The 26,064-nt window shown below is 42.7% G+C and overlaps 1 protein-coding gene and 1 long non-coding RNA gene across 4 annotated transcripts; both read left to right on the plus strand.

Moving 5' to 3' along the window:
* The first annotated feature begins 1,305 nt into the window (after positions 1-1,305).
* On the plus strand, positions 1,306-12,394 carry LOC115158008 (uncharacterized). Of its 3 annotated transcripts, XR_003868610.1 has the most exons (6): positions 1,306-1,535; positions 4,397-4,453; positions 4,739-4,805; positions 4,873-4,957; positions 5,346-5,475; positions 11,048-12,394. It is a non-coding gene; the product is annotated as an uncharacterized LOC115158008 (long non-coding RNA). The 3 variants fall into 3 exon arrangements; XR_003868611.1 differs by lacking the exon at positions 4,397-4,453 and having other exon boundaries at positions 10,700-12,394; XR_003868609.1 differs by lacking the exon at positions 4,397-4,453.
* A 7,458-nt stretch (positions 12,395-19,852) lies between these two features.
* Positions 19,853-22,596, plus strand: fpgt (fucose-1-phosphate guanylyltransferase). Its single transcript, XM_029706458.1, has 4 exons — positions 19,853-20,108; positions 20,277-20,444; positions 20,630-20,722; positions 20,921-22,596. Exons 1-4 carry the CDS (start codon positions 20,036-20,038, stop codon positions 22,315-22,317), a joined length of 1,731 nt encoding a protein of 576 aa, XP_029562318.1. The 5' UTR covers positions 19,853-20,035; the 3' UTR covers positions 22,318-22,596.
* Positions 22,597-26,064: the final 3,468 nt, after the last annotated feature.

Raw genomic sequence — 26,064 nt, forward strand, 5'->3', positions numbered from 1 at the left:
CTCAATCGCTACATTGTTGTTGGTAGGCCAGCAACCGAAAGGTCTCTGGTTTGAATCACCGAGACGACTTTGTGAAAAAACAGTCGATGTTCCCTTGAGCAAGGCACTTAACCCTAATTGCTCCTGTAAATCGCTCTGGATGAGAGCATCTGCTAAATGGCTGAAATGTACATTTAAATAGGGCCTAGGCCTAAGGCTTTTGATGGAAGTGTCCCCTGTTTACATTGGGGTTTGTATATGGAACACTTCAGGAGAGTGGAGGAATATTGTTACCTCCCTTGGACACTGCCAAAAGGTCTGGACCTATGGCACAGGTGGCAATGTACTTTCTCTATTTCCGCAGGGGCGCTGAGTCATGCCTTTCATGGACTTTTTCCAATTAATGCGAGAGCATTATATAGTATGTGTATGTATGTGTGTCTTTCGGAGAGGTTGGGTTAAAAGCGGAAGTCACATTTCGGTTGGACCTTGTGTGCAATCAGTGGCGGATTTAGGTATAGGCGACATGGGCAGCCACCCAGGGCGGCATCTTGCCGGGGGAAGCACAGGGCGCCTGCACAAAAATATTGAAATGTTGACATTTGGCGATCGGTTTGCTATCGCTCATTTGCATGTCACGTCAATGATATCATGTCACCGTGTGGGACTGTGGGTCAATTAACCTTGTCGAAGTGTGCTAGGCAGGCTACTGGCTGGGAAGGTCTCCCACTCAGAAGTGCGAGATGGGGAGGGGGGCGGGGGGCGGGGGTAGGTTGACCTCAGGTCTCTCCACTGGAAGCCCAAGGTAGGGGGAGCAGGGGAATCTATCAAATAGCGCATCTCTAACTTTGTACAGTACTAATGCAACTAGTAAAATCAGTCACATTACGAAATGTTACCAAATAAACCACAATTCATTCATAATACTGTGAATATATAGTTTCACAGACATATTGTTGCATTTTTTCTGGTTTGTGCGAAATAGTTAAGAATAATATAAAACCAGTCTGCACACCACCAAGGTGAATTGGTTTAGTCTTGACTCTTGGTTGACAGTGTTAAGGGATGGGTAATGTATTGATGCTCAAGTGCCAAATCAACACAAATTTGTTTGTTTGTCTTTTACTTATTTTTGATATTTTTTTTTTTTTTGATATTTTTTTTTTTTCTAATTTTTGTATATATATATTTTTTATATATGTATATGTGTTTTAAATGTTATGATTATTTGTGTTGTTCCAAATGTCTGAATAAAAATTACAGTTAGTGCGGAATGGTGCTTTGGGGGTGGGTGGGGCGCTGAAGAGGGGAGGGGAGCCACACAAGCTAGAACCGCCGCTATGTGCAATAGACCAATAAAGTGATATTCATCTTAAAGTTCCACCTTAAAAAGTTTAAATGAAATTGGTCACGCAACTCTACCAACAGGAGGTGTGTGTGATCTGTTTAGCGGCGACACCACCCTGTTGGTTGCGTCCGAGGAATGGGCAGAGATGGGGTGGTGTCTGGTGTGCGGACTTTTCCGTGTGTGACCGGATCGTCTGCATATCATTTCAGTAAGTCATTTTTTGTGTCTTGGGAAATTATGTAAAACGTTTAAGAAGCGATTGCCTAATCTTTGTTTTTAGTCTGCTCTGTCAAATTACTCTGCAGACAGACTTGAGACTTTGTTGTGTTGATATATACCTATAGTTTTCTACTCCCTCGGTAGTTTCACCACGCTAATAGTCTATCTCATGAGTGTGGGATGATAACCGGATAATCAAATAACGGGATTGATAACGGGACCAATCCAGTTATTGCAGGTCACTGCTACTGCTCCGCTATGTCGCCATGTCCGGTGAGCACGAGACAGGTAACCATTCCATGAGAGCTGGAACAGACAGTTGATAACTTTATGCCAAATGGCCCTATGACGATCAAATCCTTCTCAGCCGTGATGGATATATAGTCTTTAAATTGACTGTGTTTTAACCAGATAATGTGTTGAACATAAATACTGTTTTTCTTTGGAACTAATGTGTGGAATAGATTCCAATCCAAAACGATATTATACAGTATTTCTCAATACGGCACGAGAACCAGTGGATTATGAAGCAATAAGGTCCGAGGAGGAGTGGTATATGGCCAATATACCACGGCTAAGGGCTGTTCTTAAGCACAACGCAACACGGAATGGCTGGATACAGTCCTTAGCCGTGGTATATTGGCCATATATCACAAACCCCCAAGGTGCCTTATTGCTATTATAAACTGGTTACCAACGTAATTAGAGCAGTAAAAATAAATGTTTTGTCATACCCATGGTATATGGTCTGACATAACATGGCTGTCAGCCAATCAGCATTCAGGGCTCGAACCAATCAGTTTAGAATAGTGAATAACACACAGGCTATAATTAGGGGAAATAACCCTTAGGGGTGTCTTATTCACCATAATTCATGGGTCGAGTACCTTATTGTTTTTATCAAATGGTTAGCAACATACAGTTGAAGTCGGAAGTTTACACACATTTAGGTTGGAGTCATTAAAACTCGTTTTTAAACCACTCCACAAATTTCTTGCTAACAAACTATAGTTTTGGCAAGTCGGTTATGACATCTACTTTGTGCATGACACAAGTAATTTTTCCTACAATTGTTTACAGACAGATTATTTCACTTATAATTCACTGTGTCACAATTCCAGTGGGTCAGAAGTTTACATACACTAAGTTGACTGTGCCTTTAAACAACTTGGACATTTCCAGAAAATTATGTCATGGCTTTAGATAGGCTAAATGACATCATTTGAGTCAATTGGAGGTGTACCTGTGGATGTATTTCAAGGCCTACCTTCAAACTCAGTGCCTCTTTGCTTGACGTCATGGGAAAATCTAAAGAAATCAGCCAAGACCTCAGAAAAAAAAATTGTAGACCTCCACAAGTCTGGTTCATCCTTGGGAGCAATTTCCAAACGCCTGAAGGTACCACGTTCATCTGTACAAACAATATTACGCAAGTATAAACACCATGGGAACATGCAGCCGTCATACTGCTCAGGAAGCCAGACTATGGTTTGCAACTGGCGACAAAGTTCATACTTTTTGGACAAATGTCCTCTGGTCTGATGAAACAAAAATCGATCTGTTTGGCCATAATGACCATTGTTATGTTTGGAGGAAAAAGAGGGAGGCTTGCAAGCCAAAGAACACCATCCCAACCGTGAAGCATGGGGGTGGCAGCATCATGTTGTGGGGGTGCTTTGCTGCAAGAGGGACTGGTGCACTTCACAAAATATATGGCATCATGAGGCAGGAAAATTATGTGGATATATTGAAGCAACATCTCAAGACAGTCATGAAGTTAAAGCTTGGTCGCAAACGGGTCTTCCAAATGGACATTGACCCCAAGCATACTTCCAAAGTTGTGGGAAAATGGCTTAAGGACAACAAAGTCAAGGTATTGGATTGGCCATCACAAAGCCCTGACCTCAATCCTATAGAAAATTTGTGGGCAGAACTGAAAAAGTGTGTGCGAGCAAGGAGGCTAAGGTGTAAACTTCCGACTTCAACTGTATTTAAAAAATTATTAATGACATGCTTTCATTAAATGTTATTTTAATGAGTCAATTAGTTTTATTTCATCCTTCCACCAGACGATATAATCTGGACAAAACCCAGTTGTTTGTTCTATTTCTGAGGTTGCTAGCCAAGCGGACTGGTCGTCCGTTCTATTGGCATGATTGCTAGCCAAGTGGACGGTCATCGTCCATTCTAAGCGAAAAAGGTTGCTATGCAGGCTGGCACTTCTCCTTTGCTTGCTAGACAACTAAAGCTAACACAATCACATTGAGCAGCTGAAATGACAGCAAGCTATGTGTATATTCATTTGTTTTACTTTTAGAGCAGTAAAATGCCATTTATTTGGATGTATCCATAATAAGGAATGCTGATGCATGAATTCGCCTGGCTCAGAGAAGCGGTCTGTCTCATCCGGACATGTTCATTCTCTATGGCACGGTGGAAATCACATTTGTAATTTGAAACATTTATTGCAGAGGTCGGAGAGGCAGGAAGCAAGGTTTAGACAAACCCCCACTGTTGCAAACCAAATGCTAGGCTAGAAGCATGGGGAAATAATGTTGATGCTTTTTTTCATGTGGAGATAAAGTTTATGAATTGACTGACTCGGCTGTGGGACAGTACATGCGCATTGATAATTGAAATGGAACTGTTAACAGCCATTACCTGTAGATTATTGTGAATAAATAAGGGCTATCAACCAGTCACCATCCAGGATCCAAATGTACCATTTTAGAATGTAGATTGACAAATGCCATTACAGTAATGTCAAGAGACAAATGCCTCTGCTCATCCAATTTCCTCGCATAACGGTGAAAGCCAGGTCCCAAATTCACTTCTTTATTTCATTCTCAGGATGGGGAAAGATGCTACAAGAAGGCTATCGCTAGGGAAAAAAATCAGACTGGACAGGTGAGGGGAGGGAAGAGGGGAGGCAAAATCATCACTGTGCTATCACACTTCATTTGGACAGTCCCCTATAGATGATCTACAGATGCTCACACTATCAACAAACTATCAACTGTTGCAACCACTTGCTATGGTTACGGTAGGGTTAGGTTTATGGTTAGAGTTAGGGTAATGGTAAGGGTTAAACCATAGTTGTGCCGTGTGTCTTTCCATTTGACCAGTTCTATGAAAACTCAAGTTGCAATCTCGTCTGTTATGAGATCACTATACATCACTATATGTTTACAGGAAGTACATTATCTCCTGCAAACAAACGGAGGAGCCTCTGTCTGTACCCTGGGACATCAGCAACCAGGTAAGACAAAGCACACACACATATACACACACTTACACGGAAGAATCCAAACCGGTTTCTTTTTCAGATGTATCTCAGCTACAACAATGTGTCGTCTGCACTGAAAATAATGGCTGCTCAAAGCAACTGGATGTTGAGCTGAGAAAAACAAGGTAAGTCTCGTTTGTGGAACAGTTAAACATAAAGGCATCAATCATTAGAAACGTTATTCAACTAAATTAGAATAAGCTCATGGGATTGTTTGTTTCCTGCTAACTCTCCCCTCTCCTCCCTACTGTCTAATCCAATTATGACTTTCAATGGCCAGCTGAAAATGCACAGTCATAGTGAGTGTTTTCAGATTAAGTTGGATGGAAGCAATGTGGAACAAGTCAACTGCTTTCTTAAAGGAGCTACGTATAACATTTCCACTTGCACTAATGTCAATGATTTAATGATGTAGTAATATATGAATAGAACCCTACAAGGCTCTGTTTAAACCCATATAGATTCTATAGTAATTTCCATGGTTTAACCCCCTCCTTCCTGATCTGTTCCCAGGTCAGTCTGTACACTCTGGAGAACCAAATGCTTTGTTTTAAAGGTAGACTAATATCAACGTCCCCGCTGAACAGGCCTTCCATCTGCTCTCAGGCCTGTGCAGGAGGCATGAGTGGGACAGGCATTACCAGTGGGTAACAGTCACATCTATTCACAACTACTGTAGCCACAACAGTCATCGAGTCATAACACAGATACAAGTAGTCACAACAGTTAGAGCTAGTCACAACAAAATCCCAGCTAATCATAACCAGTGTTTGGGAACGTTACTTTTAAAAGTAACTTGTTAGGTTGCAATGTTACTGCCATGAAAGTCATTACGTTACACTGTTACTTACTGTGGAAAGTAACTTCTTAGTCGTTACATTACTTTTGAGTTACCAAAACCAGAAAACCCTCTGAAAATGCCTTGCGCGTGTTGGACATTGTTAAGCCCAGTAGAGAATGGCTTGTCTACTTAGTACTCGCGGGATATTCAAAGTGGAACAATCCGCTAAGCATCTAACATGCTGGCCGCATTGTGTGCGGGAGCGTTGCAAAATAAATGTACACATACAGTGCATTCAGAAAGTATTCGGACCCCTTCACTTTTTCCACATTTTGTTACGTTAGCCTTATTCTAAAATTGATTCAATCGTTTTTTCCCCCCATCAATCTACACACATTACCCCATAAGGACAAAGCAAAAACTGTTTTTTAGAAATTGTAGCAAATGTATTAAAAATCAAAAAAACTGATGTGACATTTACACAAGTATTCAGACACTTTACTCAGTACTTTGTTGAAGCACCTTTGACAGCGATTACAGTCTCAAGTCTTTTTGGGTATGACACTATAAGCTTGGCACACCTGTATTTAAAATCAAAATCAAAGCAAATTTTATTTGTCACATACACATGGATAGCAGATGTTAATGAGAGTGTAGCAAAATGCTTGTCCTTCTAGTTCCAACATTGCAGTAATCTAACAATTCCCCAACAACTACCTAATACACACAAATTGTCACAGTTGTCGTCGGTGAAGGAGGACCAAAACGCAGCAGGCATGCGGTTGTTCATTTATTAAATCAAAATGAACATTCCAAAACAACAAAACAAAACCACGAACAACAAAACAGTCTGGCAAAGCATAAGGCTTACACACTGAACAATCACCCACAAATAACAAACAAACACACCCTAATATATGGGACTCTCAATCAAAGGCAGATAGACAACACCTGCCTTCAACTGAGAGTCCCAACCCCAATTAACCAAACATAGAAACAGACTAAACATAGAATACCTGAAAACCAAACAGTGCCCAAAAACCCCGGAATACTTAAACCAAATGCCCCTTCAACAAAACACACCACCCCGAACCACATAAAACGAATACCCTCTGCCACGTCCTGACCAAACTACAATACTAATTAACCCTTATACTGGCCAGGACGTGACAGTACCCCCCCCTTAAAGGTGCTAACCCCGGAAGCACCTTAAAAACAAAAAAAACAACAACCCCAAACAACAAAACAAATTTCCCCCCTACTAAAAGGGAGGGAAGGGAGGGTGGCTGCCGTCAACGACGGCACTGTGCTACACCCCCCCTCCCCAACCCACCTATATCAGGAGGTGGCTCCGGTTCTGGCCGTTCCGGGCAGTCTGGCCAGTCTGGCAGCTCGGGGCAGTCTGGCAGCTCGGGACAGTCTGGCAGCTCGGGACAGTCTGGCAGCTCGGGACAGTCTGGCAGCTCGGGACAGTCTGGGCAGTCTGGCAGCTCGGGACAGTCTGGGCAGTCTGGCAGCTCGGGACAGTCTGGGCAGTCTGGCAGCTCGGGACAGTCTGGGCAGTCTGGCAGCTCGGGACAGTCTGGGCAGTCTGGCAGCTCTGGGCAGTCTGGCAGCTCGGGACAGTCTGGGCAGTCTGGCAGCTCGGGACAGTCTGGGCAGTCTGGCAGTCTGGGCAGTCCGGCAGCTCGGGACAGTCTGGGCAGCTCCGACGACTGTTGACTGGCGGGCAGCTCCGACGACTGTTGACTGGCGGGCAGCTCCGACGACTGTTGACTGGCGGGCAGCTCCGACGACTGTTGACTGGCGGGCTGACGCACTATAATCCTGGTGCGTGGTGCCGGTACCGGATATGCCAGCTTGGGAACACGCACCTCTAGGCTAGTGCGTGGAGCGGGAACAGGATATATAGGACCATGGAGGCTTACTGGCGGTCTCGAGCTTAAACCTGGCATCGCCCTTTCTGGCTGAATGCCTACTACCCCCTGGTAACTGCGGGGCGCTGGTATAGCGCATACTGGCCTAAAAACACTTGGCCTCGCCATAACACCCATTACCCCGAAGCATAAGACCTGTCCATTAACTGGCCTCCGAGAAACAGTCTGGGGATTTGGCCTGGGGCTCCAAACTTGCCCCGCCAAACTACCCATATGCCCCCCCAAAATTTTTTATTGGGGTTGCCTCTCGGGTTTAATCGCCAGTCGTGTTCCTCGGTAGCATTCCCGGTCTTTGCTCCATTTCATCCATGTATCCAATCCAAATTCCCTCTGCTCCTTGGTCCTTTGGTGGTGGGAGATTCTGTCACAGTTGTCGTCAGTGAAGGAGGACCAAAACGCAGCAGGCATTCGGTTGTTCATTTTGAACATTTATTAAATCAAAATGAACATTCCAAAACAACAAAACGAAACCACGAACAACAAAACAGTCTGGCAAAGCATAAGGCTTACACACTGAACAATCACCCACAAATCACAAACACACCCTAATATATGGGACTCTCAATCAAAGGCAGATAGACAACACCTGCCTTCAACTGAGAGTCCCAACCCCAATTAACCAAACATAGAAACAGACATACTAGACTAAACATAGAATACCTGAAAACCAAACAGTGCCCAAAAACCCCGGAATACTTAAACCAAATGCCCCTTCAACAAAACACACCACCCCGAACCACATAAAACGAATACCCTCTGCCACGTCCTGACCAAACTACAATACTAATTAACCCTTATACTGGCCAGGACGTGACACAAATCTAAAGGGGTGAATGAGAATATGTACATGTACAGGTGAAGTCAGAAGTTTACATACACTTAGGTTGGAGTCATTAAAACTAGTTTTTCAACCACTCCACAAATTTCTTGTTAACAAACTATAGTTTTGGCAAGTCGGTTAGGACATGTACTTTGCATGACACAAGTCATTTTTCCAACAATTGTTTACAGACAGACTATTTCACTTATAATTCACTGTATCACAATTCCAGTGGGTCAGAAGTTTAGACACTAAATTGCCTGTGCCTTTAAACAGCTTGGAAAATTCCAGAAAATGATGTCATGGCTTTAGAAGCTGCTGATAGGCTAATTGACATCATTTGAGTCAATTGGAGGTGTACCTGTGGATGTATTTCAAGGCCTACCTTCAAACTCAGTGCCTCTTTGCTTGACATCATGGGAAAATCAAAAGAAATCAGCCAAGACCTCAGAAAAAAAATTGTAGACCTCCACAAGTCTGGGTCATCCTTGGGAGCAATTTCCAAATGATCTAGCAACAGCAACCTAGCTAGCTAAATGTCCATGAATGTTTCATGTGTTTCGACCTGTCCCCGAATCAATATAGTTGGTTCAGAGTTCGTTTTGATATTTCAACCTGTGTGTCCAGATCACTTCTGGTGTGGATGGACAAAATCAACATGAACGCGATGGCAGACGCATGCGCATGCCCGGTCTAGTCAGCATGTAGAGTAGCTCAAGACCGAGATCTCTGTCAGATTTCCTAATAGCCTAGTTGTTACAGTTGTTTTAGTAAATTGAACCGTGTATTTTGCAAAAAACAAAGTATTTTTTAAATTGTATTATTATTTGGCCTTTATAGTTCAGTAGCCTATATTGAAATGGAACTTTTCCACATAAAAATGTGTGATGGAGAAGAAATATATATACACACACAATGTATAAATAATAAACATGTATAAATAATAGCTTATGTCCAAGTGTTCTAACAAAATTCCATATTAAACTATCGAAATGTATGATGAATGCAAAGAAAAGTGCTGCATCACAATGAAATTCTATCTTGATAAATCCAACGCATCAAAGGAACACTGTCCGTAAATCCAAACCAACATTTAAGCAGCTTTATGAAACCAAATATACACATTAAAGCCACTTAATACAGGCTATTAAGTCACAACAAGCCTGACTTAAAATTTTGACATGAAAATTAAAATAACCTACGCATTAAACTGCTGACCACGAATGGAAACTGTCAGATAAATCCTAAACATACTGCATTGAAACAAATGGCATATAATCAAATGCATACAATTTCAAGTTCTCTCAGGGTGACAGGTTTAGCTGAACAGAAATCTAGCTTTTGCTGTTTTGGAGCAGAAGTACCGTCATCCTCAGTATCAATGGCAATCGGTAGGCGTGGGTCTTTCTCCACCAGTCTCCACCAGGTGCTTTTTGATATTTGAAGTTAAGTTCTTCGCAGTTGAAAGGCGCATATCTCCGAGGCAGTTTGCATTTTATGTGTTTTTCTTATTTTCTTCTTCCAATTCAAAATCATGTGAATACTTCCACGATGTCAAGCCTGTTGTGTCTGCCATATTGCTAGCTAGCTAACTTCCCACCACAACGTTCTTGCAGAAACAGGAAGAGTGTGAACTTAGGGGAAAGAAAAAAGGGAAATAATATTTAAAAGTAACAATTTGCTTATTTTAATTAACTCATTACTTAAATTGAAAAACTAAACGCGTTAAGTTACTCTTTACCACAAAGTAATTTGAGTACTCTAACGCGTTACTTTAATGTGTTACTCCCCCAACACTGGTCATAATACAGCTACAAGTAGTCATAACTAGACACAGCTAGTCACAACCACGGGAGAACGACTGCCCCTCTCATTGAAGCCACGGAAGTTCAAGGCCCACCACAGTACTGCAGAAAACAGGATCCCCCATTATAGTGAATGGAAAAATGGCAATATTCATGTAAAAAAAACAATATTTGCCTCTAATACAGATGTATGTCCTTGAATCGATTATTCTAAAATGGCACAAGAGTTATAAGGATAATTTGGCAGCCTGCTAATGGCAGCCTTCAATTTGAGCTACTCAGTGAGCAATGAGTTTCTCCATGAAACATCTTAACCGACTTTATTTTGCTTCATTGCGCTGTTGAGGCTTCACATAGGAATGAATGGTGATTGATGGCTTTGTGATCGATGGCATTGTCCATTCATATATACATTCATTGGTCACAACAGTTATTTACAACTAGTTATAACACGGTCACAAGTAGTCACAACCAGTCTTTATCCTTGGATTGAAACCTCCACTTGTCCCTTTTGTCCAATGTAGACAATGTGATGTGATCGTCCAGGCAGATGAGAATGACACTATCTACCGTGTGGCCACTCCGTGTGTCAGTAAGGGGGGAAAGGGACAGGACTTAATTCCCGTAATCACCAGTATGCTTTTTTGTTGGTGTTGCTTGGTCACTGTTCCCCCCCAATGCTTCCATAATCCTTACAAATGTCCAATGGCACTGCATTCTTTTTCTGTTCTCTCACTGCACCCTAACTGACCCAGATTTGGTTGTACCCCCAAATGTTGCTTGACTGCATCCCACAGTGCACCTACACCTTCCAGATTTCATGTCCTTGTCACGTTTTTAATGGTACAATCTGCCTCTTCTGTCTCTCTTAGGGACCCATACCTGATTGCCCTGCCACTAAGGAATACACCCGGGGAGAAGTACTCTGTGCATGCTTCAGTATCTGCGAGGAGTCCGACTCAGGCTGGGCCAATGGGGCTCTTTGTTAGCTCAGCGAAAAGCTAGCCTGGTCCAAGATCTGTTTGTGCTGTAAAGCCTACTTTGGTCGTTCTCATGCCAAACATGACAATGATCGTAGTTGGCAAGACAGTACCAATAGATCTAGGACCAGGCTAACTGTGCTTATTTTCTTCACACTGTGTATTCACCCTTATTCTATAAGCTGAGAATGTGGAAATCTATATGGACCACTGATCTCATTGTCTCTGTGTATTTTGCCTCAGATCTCCTACTACAACCAGGCCACACCGGGAGTCCTCCATTATATCTCCAACGACATCGCAGGCCTTTCTTCCAGCTTCTACGATACCTTTCACTCCTACAGCAAGAACCGAGAGGAGAACAGAGACAGCCTAGCCACCCTGCCCCCTTCTGACCTGTGACGGAATGGTATCATCCTGATCCCCTCTGTCCTGTCACAAATGGTACAGTCCTGGAAGCGCTGCCCCTTTGACCTATGATAGAATGGTACCATTCTCCTGGCCGCCTTGCACCACTCTGACCTGTGAAAGATGGTATCACCCAGCACCCTTCTGCCTTGTTACTGAATGACACCGTCCTGCTGCCCTGCACCCCTACCAATATGTGCTCTTGGAAAGGACCAGGATAGCTAGTTCCCTTTACACCCCTTCTGTACTGAGGAACAGCCTACCCTATCCACCCCTCTTCTCCTTGGGAGACCTGATAACGCCAGTTCTGGGATATCCCCCGACCCCAACTGCCAAGGAAATCTGTTATTTTGCATTTCTAAAATGTGGGATTTTCAAATGTGGGACTAGTTTTGGGATTATTAATGTTTGTTACTCTTATTGGTTACTCTCTTTGATGTTACATCATGATCTTGGGGCGGCAGGGTAGCCTAGTGGTTAGAGCGTTGGACTAATAACCGAAAGGTTGCAAGATCGAATCCCCGAGCTGACAAGGTACAAATCTGTCGTTCTGCCCCTGAACAAGGCAGTTAACCCACCGTTCCTAGGCCGTCATTGTCAATAAGAATTTGTTCTTAACTGACTTGCCTAGTTAAATAAAATCTTGCCTAGTTAAAATAAAAAATCTTCCAGACCAGTGTACATTGCCACACTACGGGTTACTCTTAAGACTGTCAGCTGGTGAACGTCCATTAGAATAATATTATATAGAACTCATCTTTTGATATTTTGTGCAATACTTGTGTTTAGTTAGGTCTTATCTGGACATTAAACAGTTAGTAGCCCTATGAACAGGAGAAGTATGCAAACTGGTTTGTTATGCAGTTTAGTCTGACATGTTTCTACATGTTTTTGTCCACCGAACTGTGGATAAAAAAGCAGACTACAGTGAGGGGAAAAAAGTATACTTATTTCCCTCATTAAAATGCAAATCAATTTATAACATTTTTGACATGCGTTTTTCTGGATTTGTTGTTGTTATTCTGTCTCTCACTGTTCAAATAAACCTACCATTAAAATTATAGACTGATCATTTCTTTGTCAGTGGGCAAACGTACAAAATCAGCAGAGGATCAAATACTTTTTTCCCTCACTGTAGTTCAAGTAGAAGTATTTACATGCAATTTGTTTTATAGGCTATTTCCACCATTTGCCTTTCAAATCTGTAGTCGAGATATACATATACTGTATTTGTGATAGCATTTTGATTTGGGAGACTAGTGTACTGTATAATCTCAGAATGAGCCAAATACACTTTGCTTCACAACAGGTATTTCAACATGAGTAGACGCCACGAGGTGAATAAATAGCCATGATTTCACTCAACAATAAACACAATAGACCAGTGACCCCTTTGTTTGACCTCTCCCTTGTCCCTTACTGTACATAGCATTTAACTCTTGACAAGCGCTGCAATGGCGGATGGATACCGGGGGGGACTAGAGGTGGCGATCATAAACCCTTTATAACACCTTCATAGGTGCCTCTCAAATGGTCAATAAGCTTGCGATGCTATGTAGGTGGTGGGGAAAAAGGGTCTGTTTTAACATCTTTTATACATTATGATTATAAATGTCACGTGAAGCATCTATGTTGGCTTTATAAAGGGTTTTCGAAATCATTCTGAATGACAATGATGAGATGAAGGTACATTTAGAGGTAGAGAACAGTTACAATCCACCTGTTGACTGTACAGTACCTGTCCTCTATGCATCCCTTGATGAGTTTCCAGTTTTCAATGATCTCCTCGTCAGAGATCACAAAGTTATCCAGAGTCTTCAGTGACCAGATGCTGTTGACGACGCAGTGTCTGTATTTACCCTTTAAGCACAGGGGGCTTTGTCGTAGAGGGTCAACGCTGAGGTTAAGACAGCCTGACAGATCCTCAATGTTCTTCCTAGTCCCCATGATGTTATCATGGAGATGGAGGAGCTGGAGTCATCTCAGGCTGTCCTAGAACACTACGCCAGGCAGGGAAAAGACCGATGGGAAAAACATCTAGCTCTGGTCCAGGGCGTTAGTGCTCGTTCCTCCACTAGTGTACCTCATGAACACTAGTGGAGGAACGTGTACTAATGCCCTGGCGCAGAGCTAGAATGCATCATGCTCACATTTCAAGTTCTGCAAAATGTGGAACAAGTGTTCCACACGTCACACACATGTTGTTTCACACATTTAACACACGTTGTTCCACATAATGTAAAACTCCTTAAAAAAGGGGTAGAAGTCTGGCACATCCAAAGCATCCGTAAAACTCAAAGGCTGTGTCTCATGACCAGAGCCCAATGAGGCCTATATGGAACTAAAGTGAATAAGGTGTCATTTGGGACAAAACATTTAAGAGAGCAAGATATTAGTCATGACTCATGATGTTATAGTACGATACAGAATATAAATGGATCACTACATTAAACAAATCACATACAAAGATAGAGACAGTAGCATCCAGGCATAGCGAAGGAATAAGATATACCACATAAATATCAATTGAATTGAGTCGTATCCAGGTCTCCCTTCCCGAAAGAGGTCTTCTGACCTCAATGGGACTTCCTGGTTAAATAAAGGTTAGGCTTAAATTTAAAAAAGTACCTGATTTCCTTTTAGGTCCTAATTCAATAGATGTACACATGCAATAAGAGAATCTGTCTTGGTTATGAAATTGTCCACCAAGATGCATATTCTAAATGACCTGCAGCATGCCCGATTGTCCAAGTGTTTCAGCAGTAAGCTGCCATAACAACCTGTTGAGGGTGAGTTTATTTCTCCTCCTGTTCCAAACCTGCCAATGGCTCAGTATAAAGTCCTCTGGGCATTGAGTGAATCATTTTCTCCAGGGGTATTCATATTTCCCTCTGATTTGTTGAAGCATATTATAGGCTAGTCGTGAATATTACAATCGTAGCCTAGCCACATTTGTTTGAAATTACATCTAACAAAAAGTTAATAAAACCAAAAGTTGGCAATAAAGAAAAGATCCTACAATGATATTAAATAAAATATTAAGTTAAATATTTTGCTTTTTTTTGTTGCGAATTAGATTTCTGATAACAATACAATTAAGGTATTCATTGTGCAGTGTTGCCATCCCAGTGTCAGTGAACATCAATATGTTTCATGTTGTCATGGCTACAATTAATATGCACACCTTCAAAGGTTTGGCTTTGCAGAGGCAGAGAGCAAGCAAGGTGTGTTTCTCGCTTTGTTGTCATCTTTTATCAAATAAAATACAAAAGGTATTCTCATAACATTTTGTCCAGTTTCAATAAAAGACAGCCAACAGCTGTAGGTAATGTGGCTAGGGCTATTTACTTGTCTGAAAGAAACAAACGGATGACTAAATGTTGAAAATACAATTTTCTCTGAATGGAGGCTATGAATTGGACTGCATTCATCATTGAACCTTTAGCATACACATTTCTACAAGCATCACAACTAGCCCTACACTAACTAGCCCAATTGCTTTGGTCTGTTTCCTGTTACAGCCTATGTCGCGCATTTTACACATGGCAGCCCTGACCTGAGTGACCAAAAATGTAAATGTAAAATCCAGTGTTGGGGAGTATACAGTGGGGGGAAAAGTATTTGATCCCCTGCTGATTTTGTACGTTTGCCCACTGATAAAGAAAGGATCAGTCTATAATTTAAATGGTAGGTTTATTTGAACAGTGAGAAACAGAATAACAACAAAAATATCCAGAAAAACGCATGTCAAAAATGTTAGAAATTGATTTGCATTTTAATGAGGGATATAAGTATTTGACCCCCTCTCAATCAGAAAGATTTCTGGCTCCCAAGTGTCTTTTATACAGGTAACGAGCTGAGATTAGGAGCACACTCGTAAAGGGAGTGCTTCTAACCGCAGCTTGTTACCTGTAAAAAAGACACCTGTCCACAGAAGCAATCAATCAGATTCCAAACTCTCCACCATGGCCAAGACCAAAGAGCTCTCCAAGGATGTCAGGGACAAGATTGTAGACCTACACAAGGCTGGAATGGGCTACAAGACCATCGCCAAGCAGCTTGGTGAGAAGGTGACAACATTTGGTGTGATTATTCGCAAATGGAAGAAACACAAAAGAACTGTCAATATCCCTCGGCCTGGGGCTCCATGCAAGATCTCACCTCGTGGGGTTGCAATGATCATGAGAACGGTGAGGAATCAGCCCAGAACTACACGGGAGGATCTTGTCAATGATCTCAAGGCAGCTGGGACCATAGTCACCAAGAAAACAATTGGTAACACACTACGCCGTGAAGGACTGAAATCCTGCAGCGCCCGCAAGGTCCCCCTGTTCAAGAATACATATACATGCCTGTCTGAAGTTTGCCAAAGAACATCTGAATGATTCAGAGGACAACTGGTGAAAGTGTTGTGGTCAGATGAGACCAAAATGGAGCTCTTTGGCATCAACTCAACTCGCCGTGTTTGGAGGAGAAGGAATGCTGCCTATGACCCCAAGAACACCATCTCCACCGTCAAATATGGAGGTGGAAACATTATGCTTGGGGGTGTTTTTCTGCTAAGGGGACAGGACAACTTCACCGCATCAAAGGGACGATGGACGGGGCCATGTACCGTCAAATCTTGGGTGAGAACATCCTTCCCTCAGCCAGGGCATTGAAAATGGGTCGTGGATGGGTATTCCAGCATGACAATGACCCAAAACCCACGGCCAAGGCAACAAAGGAGTGGCTCAAGAAGAAGCACATTAAGGTCCTGGAGTGGCCTAGCCAGTCTCCAGACCTTAATCCCATAGAAAATCTGTGGAGGGAGCTGAAGGTTCGAGTTGCCAAAGCTTCAGCCTCGAAACCTTAATGACTTGGAGAACATCTGCAAAGAGGAGTGGGACAAAATCCCCCCTGAGATGTGTGCAAACCTGGTGGCCAACTACAAGAAACGTCTGACCTTTGTGATTGCCAACAAGGGTTTTGCCACCAAGTACTAAGTCATGTTTTGCAGAGGGGTCAAATACTTATTTCCCTCATTGAAATGCAAATCATTTTATAACATTTTTGACATGCGTTTTTCTGGATTTTTTTGTTGTTATTCTGTCTCTCACTGTTCAAATAAACCTACCATAAAAATTATAGACTGATCATTTCTTTGTAAGTGGGCAAACGTACAAAATCAGCAGGGATCAAATACTTTTCCCCCCACTGTAGTTACATGTAGTAATTACAACTAGTAATTTAACTACATCTTGCAGTGCCTTGGTGGTAGTTTAACTAAATTCAAATCCTGGTAGTGTTTTTAGTAATAATTTACTTTTTTGTGATGAGGTGGTGTAGCTACTGGAACTACACACTACTTATTTTGCAAAAATAAAAAACATATAATTTGCTTACTTTGTCGGCATCAAACCTGACATTTTTCTGTTAATAACATATGACTCCAAAGTGATTTGTTATTGCAATTTTGTAGTCTATGACATTGAAGATTTAGATATGATGATTCATCACAAAGTAGTTTGGATGTAGCCAACTACTTTTTTAAAGAAACTTTAGTTGAGTAAACTATATTTTCTTACATGTAGCTTTAGTGTATCTTAACTTCTTCCAGTGTGAAACCATTGGTAGCTTGGTAAACTATATTTTAAGAGTAGCTTCCCAAACACTGGTAAAATCCCAAACGCTCTTCGTTGCGTTCGTTTTTACAACTCACCCTGTTGCTTGTTTTGTGATGGATATGATGTCCACACCTTGTTGCCTACTGACACTTTTTCCTTTTTCTTCTTCTTCTTTAAATTTGTATAGGCAGATCGCAACCAACAGAAAGGCGCATACACGCCACCTACCGTACTGGAGTTTGAGGCCGTTCCTATTCATCTATTTCTCCTATCTAGCCCCGTTTTTCTGCCTACTGTTCCGCCTACTGTGTGAATTCGTTACACTGTGACACAAAAGGGAAGAGAAAAAAGGACAGGGAAAAGGGAAGAAAAATTGCCCTACCAGCTAACCCTACACCCATTAAAACCCCACCACTATTCCAGTACTTGACCCTATCTGATCCTACACCAGGCAGGCAGCCTGGGAGAACCGGACACTATCATTCAACACAACTTGTTACTCCTCTGCAGTAACACAACTTACACCCAAGTACTTCTCTGCAGCTGCCACCACAACATATATTTTCTGTGATTTATGTTCACTTTCTACAGTACAGTTGCTAAACCATGACCATAAACGCTAAGAAGCCAACCTCACTGAAACATGTGTTATTCCTATCACTCTCTATTGGCCTCTTAGGATCCCTCACCCTGGACCCATCTTCCTCTACTACTTCCTTCACTGTCTCAGCATACGACAACTTCCCCACTGGGCACAGACGTTAATTCAACATCTATTCCACATTGATCATTTCATTGAAATGACGTGGGTCTATACTACTCTGATCCTGGCAACCTCGACCTGCCTTTCTCTCACCGGGACACTTCTGATCTCCAGCACCATGGCTACCCCTACAGTTAACAGCTTTTCCCACTGGTGCTACACATTCCTTTGTCTCATGCCCTCCCGTACACTTCTCACTTCTATGAATCTCCCTCCTACGCCCTGCTGCAACATAACCATAAGCTTGGCAAACTGTAATGGGTTTGGGACAAAAGCTCTCATGGGATAACTGACACATGCTAACTTGACTTTGTCGGGTAAAGACTGCATCAAAACTCAGCAGGACAGACAGCGTCTTCTCTGTTTCACCACGCTCTACACCAGGTCTGCGTCGCTCCAAACGGCGGGCATCACAGACACTGGGAATCTTCCATTTCAGTTGGTCCTCCTCAACACTTAACATCATTCGAGTTATCACTCCTTTCAATGGCGGCCTGATCCGGAAAGCAAAGCAAGTCACAGATCTTGTCCCGGGGCACATGGCGCGGAGCGCCTGCTCCGCCTGGACAAAAAACCCACAACAAATCATCACGATTTAACGGTCCCCAACCTCTTCTCCACCCACCCTGATACCCAGGGGCACAACTTTCACTGGGGACAGGGGGAGGACATGCCATTCTGAAATAGAATTTCTGCCCCCCCCAATTTTATCATTGGAAAGTGATACAAAATGAGTCAACAGTGTGCTTTATGACCATGCGGACACCTCTGAGCGGTCGGGTAGGCTGTTTATAATAATTATGCCCCCCCCCAACTTCTAAAACCAAAGTTGCGCTCCTGCTGACACCACATATGGGTCAGCCAGAAGGCATGGATTCCTTCTCTCCAAAAAGCTCACTCCCACTGGACTCCCACATGCGTGAACTCGGCGGTGTTCACCACACCTCAGGCCCTTCTCGGAGGCCTCTGAAGATGCTCAGGGTTCAGTGCAGGGGGCAGTGGACTCCGAACTCAAATCCACATGTGCACTTTTCTTTCTATTCTTCTTCTCCAGGACGGTCCCCAAGAGCCCAAAGACTGGCTCATTGATGTTATCAGCAGGGCTGTCTTGGGGCCGGGCAGCCTTCTTATCAATGGCCTTCTCAAAAAAAAGATTGATGACATCCTCTCATCAAACCACCCCCTCCTCCATATTACAACCTATGTGTTGTGACAATTGCTTTGTTTGCTCTATAACCTGTTAATGCATATGCCTTGCGACTATGACATATGCCTTGCGCCGTAGACAGTATACGCTTCCTCAAAATAGCCAGAATTAATCTAAAATAATTCAAGAAATCGGTCATTAATTGGAGTATTTCTGGTGCAGTATTTCTCATGAAAGAAAATGCATTAAAATTATTCGTCTCTTGTTGAATGACAACAATGACTTTATTGAATAATCCCTATATAAAGGGATTATTCAATATATATATATATATATATATATATATATTATTATTTTTTAAATAAAAATTATTTACAAAAAAAAATTCGGACACCGCCAATCCACTAAAAATCTCTCGACCCACCAGTTGAGAATCGCTGGGCTATGTTGTAGCCAAAACCTTCTGTGTCATTGAATCGATTAAATAATTAGTTACTTTGTAACTAGTCTCTCGCTGCCAGACAGAATGCTACTTTTTTGCAGCCTTGAACAACATTGTGGATAAATAAAGATGTCCTTTACCATTGAAAACAATGTCTAATTTCCGGTCTACTTAAGGTCCCATAGACACCAATGCGATAGCAACTGGGCCTGGTCCACTTAGTTCTTTGAATGTAAATGAACGAGAAGAAAATGAGGGAGTGGGATGTCTCGCATCCTCTTCTGTCTCTGATTGTAGCCCTCGGCATAATAATAACCATGTGACTAAACCCGGAAATTAGGCAGGTGACGTCACTGCAGCAGATTCGAGTCAGAGCATTTCAATTTCAATCCATTCCGTATCCACAAGAACTGAATAGGCTACATTTAAAAATTGAATGACGCAAATGTGATGTTAGTTGTTCTGCGGACGCCCGTTTCGTATGCATTAGACCACTTGACTTTGAGCCAGGAGAATGAACGAACAAGGAAGTAAAAAGTTGCAAATTGCAACAATGGAGAAACTTGAGAGATTCGATACATTACGTGGTAAGTGTAGCCTATTGTAACTATTCAAACTTGAAGGGTTCAATGTAAAAGCTTTAGGATAGTGACTTCTACAAAATTTGATTGACTGATTGATTGATAGGCAGTAGTAGCTTAGTCACCAGTCATAGGCTATCAGTGTCATTTAAGTAATGTTTACTTGTCATTTAGGTAAGCAGGTGCAACCTGGAGAGTTTTGGGATCTAGTTGTTTTAACCGCTGTAGATGACAACCAGAGAGAAGCATACGAGCTTCAGATCTCAGAGAAACTTGAGAGGAAAGAGATCCCACTTGGCATTTCATATCACGTGTTCTCAGATCCACCTGGAGCCAAAATAGGTGAGGATAACCCATCCTGATTTATGTGCTGGTTATGGACCAGTTTTGCCTTTTGAATCACATTGAATGAGATTACATGGACAAGGAGGACCTGATTCTAGATTCCTACTCGGAGAACCTTGATACATACTGCCCCTAATTTCACTGAAGCGTTTCACTTTGACTGAATTGAACTTCTCTCGCAGGAAACGGAGGCGCAACACTGTACTCTCTGCAGCGGCTGGAAGACATCTATGGGAAGGCGCTGGGTGGATACAGGGTCCTTCTGATTCATGCAGGTATAATCGCTCATTACATTGTAAAACTGTATATTAGTTGGATATTATGTAAAAGTGATATAAATGTAAGATAGGCCTATATTATTGAAAATAATTATGCACGCACTACTGTAAGTCTATTGTAGGTCACATTGGATAAAAGTGTCTGCTAAATGGTGTATATTTTTGACTGTTTTCAAATAACTTTGATTTTCCTAGGTGGATTCAGTCAGCGTTTGCCCAATGCCAGTGCCCTGGGGAAAATCTTCACCCCCATACCCCTGGGTGACCCTCTTTACCAGATGCTAGAGCTCAAACTGGCCGTGTTTGTGGATTTCCCCAAGCACATGAAACCGGGTGTGCTGGTGACCAGTGCGGATTGCATAGAGCTCTACAGCATAGCGGAAGATGAGAACATCAGGTTTGACAGGTCTGGGTTCACCGCTCTAGCCCATCCCTCCCCCATCTCCATTGGAACAACCCATGGAGTCTTTGTGCTGGACCAGAAGGAGAAGTCTGTATTGGCCGACATGGAATACAGGACCTGCCTCCATTTTCTGCACAAACCTAGTGTCAAGAAGATGCACGAAAATGGTGCTGTGTGTAAGAGCCAGGATAGCTGTATGTCACTTCTGAGTGATGCAGAGTTTGTGTACACAGACAGTACATATTATGTAGATTACAACACTGCGATGTCGTTACTTAGTCTATTCCGAGAAGTGGGTCCTTTGGGCTGTGAGATAGATGCCTATGGGGACTTCCTTCAGGCCCTGGGTCCCCAAGCCACGGTGGCTTACACCAACAACACTGCCAACGTCACCAAGCAGGAGAGCAACCTGGTGGAGATGCGTCAGAAGATCTTCCACTGCCTTAAGGGAACCCCGCTCAACCTGGTGGCTCTCAACCACTCCAAGTTTTACCACATCGGCACCACCACAGAGTACCTCTTTTACCTCACAGAGGACCCGTGCCTGAGGGGTGAGCTGGGACTATACAAGGTGCTAGGCTACAGCCAGAACTTTAGCTTTAAGGTCTGCTGTGCGATGCTCAGTGACGTGAAGCCCGGCTGCTCTTTAACTCCAGGCTCGGTGGTAGAGTACTGTAGGCTGGAGGCCGGCGCTCATGTTGGCGGGCGAACCATTCTCAGCGGCTGCTGGGTAGGTGCGGGCCTGAAGGTGCCTGATGGAACCTTCATGCACTCCCTCTGCGTGAACCGGGAGGGCCAAACCGGTTTTGTTACCGTCACCTTCGGCATCGAGGATGACCTCAAGAAGAGCGTGGGGGCCCCTGCGAATATGGAGGGCTTGAACCTGTTCGGGGCCAGTTTGGTCGAGTGCCTGGCCAAGTGGGGCCTGAGTCCCGAGAGCCTGAGGTTCTCTGGTGACACATCGAGTTGTAGTCTTTGGAATGCCTGTCTCTTCCCTGTGTGCCCGGACATGCGCGACTCGTTCTCCCTGACTCTGGAGATGCTGCAGCCGGGCGGGTCCACTGTCACGTTGCCCCCAGGCACCAAGCTGATGTCGCTACAGGAGGCCCTGCAATGTAAAAACTTGGAGGAGATGCTCAAGTACAGGAAGAAACTAATGGAGGATGTAAAGATGAAGAAATGGAGCTGACTGTGAACTATAGCGATAATACCATTGTGCCTTTTGTAATCATGATGGGAAGGATTGTGTGTTAAATTGAACTGAAGTAGGGATACAATGTGGTGGGCATTTGGTAGCATTCAGGTACAATGGTTGGATCAGCTGTTAAATACATAAACGGGACGTTTGGATGTAGCTTTTTTTGTTAGAAAGATGTTATTTCTGTAGTGTATATATAAAAAATGGTCTATGGGGAAATGATTGGGTAATGACAATCCATTTTGTAATAATGACAGAAAATATTTGAAATTTGTGTTTGTCTCTTCATTGTCCTATGCTGGTGTGGGACACTTTCTTCAGAATTAAAATAGATTCTGGTACTGTGCTCAATTTTAGAGCGCAAGTGTAAGGGACAGCTTTTGACGTCCTGTACAGTAGTGCAGTGCCAGCTCTAGCCTTTTGGGGGCCCTATGAAGCAAGTGAGCAATTATTTTTGGTGGCCCCCCTCTTGACAACGGAGAGAACATTTAAAGTTTTAAAGCAAGTTTGCTGCAGTTCTACACACTTTGCAATGGGGCGGAGAGAATTTTCTGCAATTCTACACATTACTTATTCCATGTTAATGATATCTGAGTGAGAGTGACTAACAAAATCAGTATTGGCCCCCTGGAGGTCAGGGCACGTGCCCTGCTTGCCCGGTCGGTAATTCGGCTATGATTACTACAAGATTAGCAAATTGACTAGATTAATTTATAAATCAAAAAATTGTCAGTTGACATGGCTAATTGAGTGACAATCAGTCACTGACAAAACAAGAGGAAAACTGCTGATGCACGACCACATTTCGAACTTGCATCTTGTGTATTCTACTATTCTAACTCAACAGTAAGTTGAGCCCCGACTGTCGCTTATGCCTGGAGTCGGCCCTGCAGCAGTGTTTCCCAACTCCAGTCCTTGAGTACCCCCAAAGGCACACAATTTTGTTGTAGCCCTGGACAAACTGACTTGATTCAACTTGTCAACTAATCGTCAAGCCCTGGATGAGTTGAATCAGGTGAGTTTGTCTGGGCGGGGTCTACAACAAAAGTGTGTGCTGTTGGGGGTACTCGAGGACAGGAGTTGGAAAACAATGCTACACAATAATATATAGGTAGTGGCCTATCGGCATTCATTCAGAGGCAAGTTTCTAGTCTATGATGTCATGCTGGTATGATTGTTTGGTTTCCCCAGAGAGAATATCAGATATCCACCAGTCTGAAGTCCTGAGGGCTCTGGAGCAGGTTTTCATCAAGGAACCCTCAGTACTTTGCACCGTTCATTTTTGCCTCAATCCTGACTAGTCTCCCAGGCCCTGCTGCTGAAAAACATCCCCACAGCATGATGCTGCCACCACCATGCTTCACCGTAGGGCTGGTGCAAGATTCCTCCAGATGTGATGCTTGGCATTCAGGCCAAAGAATTCAGTCTTGGTTTCATCAGACCAGAGAATCTTGTTTTTCATGGTCTGAGAGTCTTTAGGTGCCTTTTGGCAAACTCCAAGAGGGCTGTCATGTGCCTTTTACTGAAGAGTGGCTTCCGTCTGGCCACTACCATGGTGAAGTGCTACAGAGATGGTTGTCTTTCTGGAAGGTTCTCCCTTCTCCACAGAGGAACTCTAGAGCTCTGTCAGTGTGACCATTGGGTTCTTGGTCACCAGAGGTGTAAAGTACTTAAATACAAATACTTTAAAGTACTACTTAAGTTGTTTTTGGGGGTATCTGTACTTTACTTAACTATTTATATTTTTGACAACTTTTACTTTAACAACACTACATTCCTAAAGAAAATGATTTACTTTTTACTCCATACACTTTCCCTGACACCCAAAAGTACTCGTTACATTTTGACAGGAAAATGGTCCAATTCACACACTTATCAAGAGAACATCCCTGCTCATCCCTACTGCCTCTGATCTGGCGGACTCACTAAACACAAATGCTTAGTTTGTAAATTATGTGTGAGTGTTGGAGTGTGCCCCTGGCTATAGGTAAATTTAAAAAACAAGATCGTGCTGTCTGGTGTGTTTTAATATAAGGAATTTGAAATGATTTATACTTTTACTTTTGATACTTAAGTATATTTAAGTATCTTTACTTTTACTCAAGTATGACAATTGGGTACTTTTTCCACCACTGTTGGTCGCCTCCCTGACCAAGGCCCTTCTCCACCGTTTGGCCGGGCGGCCAGCTCTAGGAAGAGTCTTGGTGGTTCCAAACTTCTTCCATTTAAGAATGATGGAGGCTACTGTGTTCTTGGGGACCTTCAATGCTGCAGAAATATTTTGGTACCCTTCCACAGATCTGTGCCTCGACTCAATCCTGTCTTGGAGCGCTACAGACAATTCCTTCGACCTCATGGCTTGGTTTTTGCTCTGACATGCACTGTCAACTGTGGGACCTTATATAGACAGGTGTGTGCCTTTCCAAATCATGTCCAATCAATTGAATTTACCACAGGTGGACTCCAATCAAGTTGTAGAAACATCTCAAGGATTATCAATGGAAACAGGATGTACCTGAGATCAATTTCAAGTCTCATAGCAAAGGGTGTGAATACTTATGTAAATAAGGTATTTCTGTTTTTCATTTGTAATACATTTGCAAAAATATCTAAACCTATTTTCGCTTTGTCATTATGCGGTATTGTGTATAGATTGCTGAGGAAAATGTTATTTTTTTATCCATTTTAGAATAACGCTGTAATGTTGAAAAATGTGGCAAAAGTCAAGGGGTCTGAATACTTTCCGAATGGACTGTAACTCAGTAAATCAGGCTAACAATGTATAATGCTAACTCATATTAAGATGAGTGGAAAAAGCTGAGTGAGTCGTACTGCGTGATCATCGAGAGGCTTGAGAATTACCTACGCATCAAAGACAGAGAGCTGATAGACCTCAAACTGGTCTTCAGGTAACAGTAGCTCTCTGTGACTAAAGTGATGCATTCATCCCTATTCCTAGTCTTTCACATGTCATGATATTGCATCATCATAACATCACAGAAATAATATGAGACTCATGCCCTGTCTCCATGGACATTTCATATTTCTAGACAATGTCCAAAGTTTTTGCAACAGTTGTGTAAAAAAAATTAGGAATGGGTTCAGTGCTCTATACCTTGCTGTGTATAAGGTGACACTCCTCTCAAAATTAAATGTATGTAATTTCAGGAGGGGATATATACAGTATATATAATATATATGTTCCCTATATATTAATGCATTTATAATATGTTTACAAGTTCATTGGACATATAATATGTTTAACAAGTTCATTAAATGTGTTCTCCTTAGTGAGTAATGAATTGCAATTTGCTGAAAGCTTTGTAAAAATCCATTGGCCTTTCATACGGTGAATGTGATGCATGGAGATATTTCATGGTATTACCACATGGTGGGGCGCAAGTCACATGAAATATCACACATTATTGTCCTATTTTTCTTTCCTGATAAAATGCCTAGAGTGTGTCCAGTCCTGGGGTTTCAGGGGATCAGCAGTACAGATTTAGCCAGGTCCCTGATCTGTTTGTGCTATCATGTCAACTCCTTGTCACTCATTGTCATGCCAAACACTCTGCTCAAACACTACAAGCGTCCCCTGGATGACTCCCCTTGCAATGAGTACTCCCAGCCCGGAGGAGATGAGTGGAGGAGAAGGGGGTCACTGGGATACTCTGTCATACCCCCTGACTGACTAATATTCTCTATCTGATATTATACACTATATATACAAAGGATGTG

Source organism: Salmo trutta, chromosome 22, assembly GCF_901001165.1.
Source record: "Salmo trutta chromosome 22, fSalTru1.1, whole genome shotgun sequence".
Taxonomy (NCBI): Eukaryota; Metazoa; Chordata; class Actinopteri; order Salmoniformes; family Salmonidae; genus Salmo; species Salmo trutta.